Source organism: Limulus polyphemus, unplaced genomic scaffold, assembly GCF_000517525.1.
Source record: "Limulus polyphemus unplaced genomic scaffold, Limulus_polyphemus-2.1.2 Scaffold4358, whole genome shotgun sequence".
In the NCBI taxonomy this organism is placed as follows: Eukaryota; Metazoa; Arthropoda; class Merostomata; order Xiphosura; family Limulidae; genus Limulus; species Limulus polyphemus.
In genome coordinates this window covers 46,537-54,262 of record NW_013669968.1, presented here as the reverse complement: position 1 = coordinate 54,262, position 7,726 = coordinate 46,537, and the positions used below count along the sequence as shown (strand labels likewise).

Below are 7,726 nucleotides of genomic sequence, written 5' to 3'. Positions count from 1 at the left end.
CTATTCGCTACAATTATATCGAGAACAAACAGTATTTATGAAATTTAGCATTTTTCACCAATACAATATAGTCAATGTTTGAAGTTATCAAAAAATGTATGCCGTTTACTCATTAAACTGTCCAAGTAAACTTAATTTCACGGTATAAATCTATTCTACTGAGTTGATTGCATGACATTTCACATAGTGCTGATAAACATTGAGATATTACAATAACTCAAAATCTAGAGGGATGGAAAAATTCTGACTACATTTTTTAAATCAGCACCATGAACTTAGATCACTTGAGTTTTCTCCAGTAGCAAATGTTTTGTTGTCCAGTGTTTTATCAAGCATTATTTCAATCTTTATCAAACTTATATAATGAATTTTTAGATTAAATGAAGAGTCAAAATGAAGCGCTGTGCTATATTAAAAGAACTGATCAGAGACTGACAGCCTCAACTTTCACACACGAACAGTTTTAGGTTAATGATGATATACAGCTAAAAAATCCGTTCGTTCAAAGCATTGAGAGTTTAGTTACGTATAGGCGAGGAAGGGTATTCGTTCGAAATATTGTGAGTTGAGTTATATATAGGCGAGGAGGAGCATTCGTTCGAAATATTGTGAGTTGAGTTATATATAGGTGAGGGGGAACATTCGTTCGAAATATTGTGAGTTGAGTTATATATAGGTGAGGTGGAACATTCGTTCGAAATATTGTGAGTTGAGTTTTATATATATATAGGTGAGGACGACCATTCGTTCCAAAGGTTGTGTAGTCTAATAAAATATTTTTGACGTATTGTTAATTTCCGTTAACTTCTCTTTTAGATTAAATGAGTTCTGAACTGATCAAAGAAACTTCTTTGCAGATATTCCATATAAAGTAGAATATTTTGGAAGAAAACTGGCTTTATAGTATAATCTACGAGCTCAGTTCAAATTAAAGATCTTAACAAGTAAATAATGTTACAAGTAATAATGATTGGTAACATTATTTCTGTTAGAACATCCCCCTTTGGATCTTTAACGTTTCAAACACATCTATCAGTTTTTCGTACAAACAAACAAAATATGATTACGCCCGCTCATTAATATGATCGCGTAACACTCAAAATGTACGACTTAATGTGTCAACCTTTTTGTCGTAGTTGATTTTCAGGCTAATGTTAAATCGGCATCAGTTCTTAAAGTTTCAAGATAATCTGTTTACATAACTTGAGTTGATTTCTAATCTTATTTTAAATCAGTCATAATCCATAATTTCAAGATAACTCTCTTTTATTAATTTGAGTTGATTTTTAAGCTTATGCTAAATCAACCACAATCCATAATGTTTCAATATGTTTCACACTAACTTAACGTGAGCCAATTCCTAGTTATATATTAAATCATCTACAGTCCATAATGTTTTACGGTAATCCACTTTACTTAATTAGAGTTGAATCCTAAACTTATATTAAATTAACCACAGTTCATAATGTTTTAATACAGAGACAATTCTTGAGCTTATGTCAAATGAGCCACAGTCCATAATGTTTCAAGGCAATCCACTTTAACTAATTAGAGCTAATTCCTAAGCTTATATTAAATCCAACGCAATTCATAAAATTTCAAGCTTTTGAACTTCAATTTTTGATAATCTTATCTCCTATAATTGTTTAATATCATGTTTGCTTTCTTTCTTTGTTTGTTAAGGACAAAACTATACAATGGGCTATCTGCGCTTTGCTCACCACGGATATCGAAACACGGTTTTTATTGTTATAAGCCTTCAGACGTACCGCTGAGCCACTGTTGGCTCTACGTTTGGTCACTCTGAGTCGTTCATTATTCTTATTACTATCAATAGATGGCGCAATAAATGTTTTCATTTACTTAACTTAAAACCCATGTCATATTTGGTTTGTTTTGAATTTTGCGCAAAGCTACACGAGAGTTATCTGCTCTAGCCATCCATAATTTAGCAATGATAGACTAGAGGAAGAGCAGCTAGTCAACACCACCCATTGCCAACTCTTGGGCTACTCTTTTACCAACGAATAGTAGGACTGACCGTCACATTATCACGCCTTCACGGCTGAAATAGCGAGCATGTTCGATGTGAAGGGGATTCGAACTCCACGACCCGCATATTTCGAGTCGAGCGCCCTAACCACCAGACCATGCTAAGCCACCCAATTTAGATTATTATCTCATTTTAGGTTGTTCGATTTTTCACAGTATTTTTTATTTTGATGGTCGAAACCTCTTTTGTTTCTTCAACAATTATTCAAAATGTGTGTTAGTAGTGCTTTATCTATTTTTTTCTCATTGCAAAATACCTTCCTGTTCTGTTAGATTTCAAAGGATAAACAACAGCAAATGTAACTAACCAAAACAAACCCCAATACTACAGACATATTAAAACATTGAGTGTTGCTGCAAGGTGTCCTTGAGTATTCTGTGACATTTTCTGGTGAGAGACAATACTTTAAGGGCCGGACTGTTGATTCGACATCCCGTGGTTTTCGCCACTCCCTTGGGTGCCGTGGGTGCGTTATAAGAATTCTATCAGAAAATGTATAAAGGTCTGTTGTCCTGATATTTTTTATCTCAAGGATTTGATAAATTTCCGCAATTCAAAGTTCTCTCCCTGATGTCAGTGAATTTCCATAGGCACACCATACCATGAAACAGTTTTATCGACAAGCTTCTTTGGTAGAGTTTCTGTTGCCTGGTTTGGAACAGCATATGTGTTTATCCACTTGATGAACTAATCCATCATTGCCATAAAGTTTATATTCCCACTGTTACTTTGTGATAGAGGACCATGCAGATCCGCAATAACTCTCTCAGGTGATTCTCTAAACACAATACTGCTGTAGTTTAGTCTCACTCATAGCATAGTCCACATTATTTACACCAACTATCTACAGATTTAAGGCAAATAACGTAATATAAAAGTTCAATTACTCTTCCCAGTGTCTTCTTAATACACTTATGTATCCAGCATTTGGAAGGTTGTGGAGGTGACAGAGTGCCCCTTACTGTAGTGACTGTGAATGGGAGAATCAACTGAAGTTGTAATTTCTGTCCTCTGGCATATTCCCATTTTTGACATGAAAAGCCTTCTCATAGTCACAAAGAATCCCAGTGTGCCTAGTATATCTTTGTTTTTGGGCTATACGGAACCACTGTCTTTCAATTGAGTGTTGGACCATATTAGTCCTCCTTCATATGTCGATGTCTCATCTTAAATGCCCCCCAGTGGCTCAGCGGTATGTCTGCAGACTTACAACGCTAGAATCCGGGTTTCGATACCCGTGGTGGGCAGAGCACAGTTAGCCCATTGTGTAGCTTTGTGCTTAATTACAAACAAACAAACAAATCATCTTAAATTCTGCTTTGATGCACTTTAGGTTGGTCATATTTATTATCATGTGCTTTCCTCTCTTTTCTCTTTTTGCAGTTTTTACGGTATTAGACAATACACGATCTTTAGGATAATGCATCGTACTATCTGGCCTTCTGTATTGTGAAAGTTTCTCAGCCACTTTAATGTTGCACGATATTTCTTGAGTTTTGTCTATTTATATAGTGATGAAAATGACTTAATTTTCGAAGGTAAATTAGAAGTTTTTCTGAATTGTACAATATCTTCTTTCTGCACCATTCATTGTTAAAGTTAATAATTACGTATACCTTCCCATGTTGTACATTTCTCCCAATGTAAAATCACTGGCATATGTATTTACTATAAGTGGATCTTCAAGAATTAGGTATGTTAATTAAATATTAGTGATTAGTTTTTCTTTAGTTTATTGGATGTTTTTTCACAACGAGCAAGCAGTCCAGCAAAGCGTGTTTCATTTTTCTAATACTTTGTGTAGAGAAAAAGCTATATTAGAAAATAATTTTACTAATTAGTGATAGTATGAGTACAGTCCTACGAAACCTGTTACCTCGTGCAAGTTAGATGGTGTTGGAAAATTTAAATAGATTCACTCTTGGTTAAGCCTAAATACATTCCCTCTACGTTGACTGTGTGTGTTCCAGAAAATATACTTGTTAACAGAACAATTCCTATTTTGTATTTAGCTTAAGATTCTTTTAATGAGTTTAGTACTTCCCTCACTCAGCTCATCACAAGTATCATCAAAGGTCTTCCAACGTGTGATTATGTCATTCAAGTAGATGAATACGTCATTACAGAACAAGTCAAATAAAACACACTCTATTAGTCATAGAAATGTAGCAGATTCATTGGATAATCCACATTGCAACACCAAAATCTACCACAACCCACTTCCTGTAGTAAAGGCTATTTTTTCTGTGCTTGCTTTGTCGACTTGCCGTTTTGGATCCAGTGCTAAAAACCAATTCAACCAAGATAAATCATCCTAAGTATAGTCAATCATTGGACATGAGAGAGCATTCTGCTTTATGACTTTATTCACCTTCTGGTTGTCCACACAGATTTTTATGGTTCCACCATTCTTTACAAGTACAATAGGTGATATCCAAAGGCTAGTACTTCTATTACTTCTTGTTCTTTCATGGCTTCTATTTCTTCGAGAGCCTCAGCCTGTTTTGCAAGTGGAACTCGTTTGGACACTGTTATAATGGGGTTGTGTCTCCATTATCAGACTTATTATATATTTTATTTGTCTGTCCTTAGTCATGAGATTCAGTGGAGAAAGTATCTTGGTATTCTATGAGCAATTCATGTAATATAAGGCATTGATGAGTTGTAAGACCTCTACAGTTCAAGTCATAAAACTCCTCTAAGTGAGATGGTAATCACCTTCATGTAGAGACATGATATTATAATTCTCTAAGTTTACTACTTTTGGTGTTCTTTGATATGGAAGTACTACTGGAAGATCTTCACATCTTGCAAGGTTCCACCCTGAATTGACTGTGTCTGAAGCCTAATATTTTCTGTTTTTGTATGAAGTTTATTCCTAATATGCACTACTTTTTCGATTTCAATCACGAGAAGTAGAGAAGCTTTCTACAATGAGGGTGACTTTCAACTTTCTTCTTGTTCGAACTTTATGCTCACTTGCTGTTCACATCATTCTATCTCTTTTCTTCATCTCTGGATGTAAGTTTTATCTATCATTACCTGAATGGTTTGAGCAATCGTAACTATAGAAACACTGTCAATCAAAATTTTCTCACCAATGAACCCAGTACCTGTGGGCTGTTTTTTTTTTCCTCTTTTTCTTCAATAATGAACTTCGTATCTGAATTGGGACAGGTAATTGCTATTTCTCTGTATCTGTTTAGATCTTTGTTGTTCTTTAAATGTGGCTGGGCTCTGGGACTCGTCTTTAGAATATTTTCTTATATTTCTTCTGTACTTTGCCTTGGTAACTTTTTTTCTGGTGTATCACTCCAAAACTGTTTGATAAGGCAACCACCAACGTTTGATAATTGTTACGACTCTCAGATGGAAGATTTATTAATTTTCTTAAGGCTAGTAGTCCTTTAAAGGACAGCGAGATGAAAGGCTTGTTGTTCACTACTCCATCCATTCACTTTACCAATGATTTCGAAATGCGCCTGATATGGCTGGCACATTATTTTTCTCTCATAACCTATTGGTTTCTCAACTGAGAGATGTCTTTAAACTAGCAAACTAACATTCTGGAACTTGATGAGGTAGCAATATAGTTGAAGTAGTTCTGTAGTTAGAGATGGCACAGCAGTGCCACTAACAGGTGTAAAGGAAATGGATTCTTAGGTTCCATATTTCATAGTTAAATGTGTTTGAGGAGGAATTCTTGAGCTAATACAGAAAGAGTTATGGCTGGTTTCATCATTGCATTTTCCTGATGTTTTATTCTATCTCGGATACTGTTATGTATCTCATTGATTTTAGCTGTTATAATGTTCCTGCACTTCGTTGGTGTCTTTTTGAACTTCTTCAAATTTATTATATTATTTCTGCACTTTATAGGTGTCATGCACGTGATGTCACAAAACTTCCTGTTTCATTTAATGCCACCATATTGGACGTCAAATATTCCCTTTTAGCAGTTAACAGCAATCCATATTAGAACAAGATTCGGTAAAGAATTACATGATACCAGTGGCGTAAACATCATCTTTGGCAAAATATATGGATCCGAAACTTTATGGCTCTTCGGTTTCTCGATATATCTCTCTTTATACACATTGCTATGATTTAGTTACAACGATATTAGAAGATACAGTTGTCAATCTTCACCTAAGACGATTGTAAACATTTTATGTACAATATAGCAGAGTAAACTATTGATCATGTAACTTTTTGACGTCACTGCAGGCTCTCAATGGATTGTTTTTTAATTATTCAGTTTTATAATAACAGTCTTTCTGCCTTCATAGATGTATTTTTCTATTACTTTTCCGTTTATAATCTTTCTACAAATATTAAAGATTTTCTTCGAACTTTTTCTTAACAACTATTTTTGTCTTAATTCTTCTTTAGATCTTACAACATCTTTTCCTTTGAACTCCTTTCTTAAATTGCTGCCTCTTTCTATAACTTTCTTTTTGATGTTCATTTTCTATTTGTATTTTTTCTTGTTCTTCTATTAATTTGCTGCAAATTTATTTTTGATCTTTTTTTTGTTTAATTTCTATCTCTTTCTTCTAGATCTTCCTTAACTTCTGTATTTTTCTTCTTGATAAACTTCTAGAAAATTTTCAATCTCACTTCAAACACTTGTCGCCATTATAATGTTTGGTCTTGATTCTTTATTGTTTTTTCTAAAATAATCCCATTCCTGATACTAATGTTGTAATGGTTTCTATCATTGAGCAGATTCTTTTTATTATTAGGTAAAATAATGTACAGCGGTATGTCTAGGGACTTAAAACGCCAGAAACCGGGTTTCGATACCCGTGGTGGACGAAGCACAGATAGTCCATTGTGTAGCTTTGTGCTTAATTCCAAACAAAACCAAAACCCCCAAAAAAATAATGTAAAGCATAGGCCACTTAACAAACAGGAAATTATTTTATTTCTTTTACTGAACGTTTTACAATTTACACGGTTTCACGAACTTAATAATTACTAACCAATAAGCCTAACTAACAAACAAATAACACAAAACAGTTTCTTAATTGTTAAATTTCCTTTCGTATCTACTGTACAAACTCAAAACTGAAAAATTAACAGAATCACCGACTAACTAGCTAACCAATTCTCTAGAACATTCGAGACGTCATTAGTACGCCACGTCAAAGCTAGACACATAAGAAATTTCTAGGAGTCATACATCATCACTACGTCATGCCCAAACTCTCCCTTGCAAACAATACTCGTGGTGGGCATAGCACAGGTAGCCTATTGTGTAGCTTTGTGCTTAACAACAAACAAAGAAACAAACAATACAAAATATCTAAATTAAACTATTGGCACATAGTTCACAACAATTTACTATACCTTATAATATCCTCGAAAAGATATACCACTGAAAGGCAGATAGTTAGTACAAACCCCAGCAAAAATGCTAGGTTTACAATACGTATTATTTTTTATCTTCACGTTACTTTGAAAGGTTACATTTGAATTATTTTTCATTTTTTAAAAGGTGAGTAATTGATAAAGATTAATTATAATTTGTTATTAAGCACAAAGCTACTCAATGGGCCATCCGTGCTGTGCCCACTGCGAATATCGAAACACGATTTTTAGCGTTATAAATCATCACATTTGCCGCTTTACCACCGGCGGAGGTGGGCTGTATACGTATATAGATATTGT

At 34.3% G+C, this 7,726-nt stretch overlaps 1 protein-coding gene across 1 annotated transcript in view; it reads right to left on the bottom strand.

The window, feature by feature from the left end:
• Positions 1-4,465: 4,465 nt before the first annotated feature.
• The window catches only part of LOC106471028 (transmembrane protein 104-like), a 42,240-nt gene continuing 38,979 nt past the window's right edge, over positions 4,466-7,726 (bottom strand). The window contains exon 8 of the mRNA XM_013931614.2: positions 4,466-4,581. Within this exon, the coding sequence (XP_013787068.1) occupies positions 4,466-4,581 (116 nt within the window). The remainder of the gene's footprint in view (positions 4,582-7,726) is intronic.